Source organism: Eimeria mitis, genomic scaffold (genome assembly GCF_000499745.2).
Source record: "Eimeria mitis Houghton genomic scaffold, Emh_scaff266, whole genome shotgun sequence".
NCBI classification, from domain to species: Eukaryota; Apicomplexa; class Conoidasida; order Eucoccidiorida; family Eimeriidae; genus Eimeria; species Eimeria mitis.
Window position 1 is genome coordinate 17,459 of NW_013571002.1, and position 2,411 is coordinate 19,869.

General features: G+C 46.9%; 1 protein-coding gene across 1 annotated transcript in view; it reads right to left on the bottom strand.

Moving 5' to 3' along the window:
* EMH_0006070 (uncharacterized protein) overlaps window positions 1–597 on the bottom strand; it is a gene marked incomplete at both ends in the record, with an annotated part of 6,651 nt that extends 6,054 nt beyond the window's left edge. Inside the window, 2 exons of the mRNA XM_013497416.1 lie at window positions 1–108; window positions 577–597. Coding sequence (XP_013352870.1) covers window positions 1–108; window positions 577–597 — 129 coding nt within the window. The remainder of the gene's footprint in view (window positions 109–576) is intronic.
* Window positions 598–2,411: the final 1,814 nt, after the last annotated feature.

Here is a 2,411-nt window from a genome sequence, read left to right on the forward strand (position 1 = left end):
TAAAGAACGGCAGTTCTTCTGTCTCCTCAGCGCGAGACCATGCTGCTGCTGCTGCTGCTGCTGCTGCTGCATCTGCTGCTGCTCCTGCTGCAGAGTCTTCTGCTTCACCTAGCAACGCACGAGCCCTACCCCTGGCTGCCTGCGCTGCGTGCTGCAGCAGCAGCAGCAACAGCAGCAGCAGCAGCAGCAGCAGCAGCAACAGCAGCAGCAGCAGGACAAGCAGCAGCAGCAGCAGAAGCAGCAACAGCAACAGACAGCAACACACACCAAGGCAGAGCTGATGAATAACAAACAGCGAAGTAGCAGCATCTCAGCAGCAACAGCAGCAGCAGCAGCAGCAGCAGCAGCAGCAGCAGCAGTAGCAGCAGCAGAAGAAGAAACAAGAAACCACGCCAACAGCGCATGCATGCAAGCACCCAATCGCATGCACGCATGCATGCATGCATGCATGCACTCACTCGCGTGCATGCATGCATGCATGCAAGCACTCAATCGCATGCATGCATGCATGCATGCATGCACTCACTCGCACGCATGCATGCATGCATGCATGCATATATTTGTATTTATATTTACTTGTTTATCTTCCTCGTCCATAAAGTCTTCTGGCCGTCCCCCAAAATAAAGAGCGCGAGAAGAACGAGAAGAAGAAAAAGAAGAACAGCGAAACCCTGATGAGGTGTACATACACCCCAGCATGCAGCAGCAATTCAGGTGTATACGCAGCTCAGCATGCAGCAGCAATTCAGGTGTACATACACCCCAGCATGCAGCAGCAATTCAGGTGTATACGCAGCTCAGCATGCAGCAGCAATTCAGGTGTATATGCAGCTCAGCATGCAGCAGCAATTCAGGTGTATACGCAGCTCAGCATGCAGCAGCAGTTCAGGTGTATATGCAGCTCAGCATGCAGCAGCAATTCAGGTGTATGTGCAGCTCAACTAGCAACAGCAGCAGCAGCAACAGCAGCAACAGCAACAGCAGCAGCAGCAGCAACAACAGCAGCAGCAGCAAGAAGAGAGACAGCACAAGAGCGATATCTTCATATAAATATAAACATAAATAAAAATTATATAAATACAAATATAAACATAAAAATAAATATAAAAAAATATAAACATAAATAAATATAAATATAAATAAATATAAATATAAATAAATATAAATATAAATAAATATAAATATAAATAAATATAAATATAAATAAATATAAATAAGATATACCTTCTTCTTCTCCAGCTTGCTGACTATGCTGAGGTGTATGTACACCCCATTTATGTTTATATTTTGTAGTTTGTGTATTTATATTTTCTTCATTTCTTTCTTTTTCTCCATCATAAAAATAAAGAGCAGCCATCTCTTTGGATGCTGCGAGTTCATTATATCTTTCTGCTACTTTTTTTTTTGCTGCTGCTGCTGCTGCTGCTTCTGCTGCTGCTGCTGCTGCTGCTGCTGGGTTTTCGTGCTGCTCATGATCTCCGCTTTCTTGCTGCTCCGCAGCAGCAGCAGCAGCAGCTGCTGCTGCTGCTGCTGCTGTTGCTGCTGCTTTCTCTGCCTTTCTCAGAGCCTCCTGCGTTCTTCTTGCTTCTGTTTTAGCAGCACGAGCAGCAGCAGCAAGCAGCAACTTAGTTGACGGCTGCTGCTGCTGCTGCTGCAGCCACGGCTGCTCCCTATACACCTGAAGCTCCAGCTCATCGATAGAAAGAGGAGATATTGCTGTTCCTAGGAAAGCACAACCAACAGCCTGGGGCTGTGCATGCAGCTGCAGCTGCAGCTGCAGCTGCAGCTGCCGGCTGTCGCCACGCAAACCCTCAAAAACACCCGCCATACTAAACCCTAAACCCTAAACCCTAAACCCTAAACCCTTGAGCAAACAACGCGGGAAAATATGTAGGAGACGAGCCGAAGAATGCAGAATCCAGGTGTATATACACCGCAAGAAAAATAAAGATTCTTTTCTCCTCCTTTTTAAAACCCTTTCTGCTTGTTTTCAGGTGTATGTACACCTCGTGCTGCTCAGGTTACGCGGGGGCCCCTCGGTAGGTGGGGGGGGGGCCCCCAGCTGAATGCATGTTGGTCTGTTTGTTGTTTTGTGTGGAGGAAGTTGAGGTGTATAGGCAGCTTTTGAATATTTTGGAGAACAAATGGGGTGTACATACAGCAGAAGTCTGAACGCGGACTGCATGCAGCCGCCGGCTGTCGTGACAGCCGAAGAGTGTATATATAATTATATGAAAAATTTATTCATTTATTTATATAAATTTTATTTTTTAATGATTAATTTCCATCTAAATCTACCCTTATCGAGCATTTCTCCTCTTCTTTCCTAATAACACCGAGCGGGGGGCCCCCCAGCACCCGCCGCTCTCCCGGGGGGCCCCCCCCCCTGTTTGTTATATTGTAGCGACCTT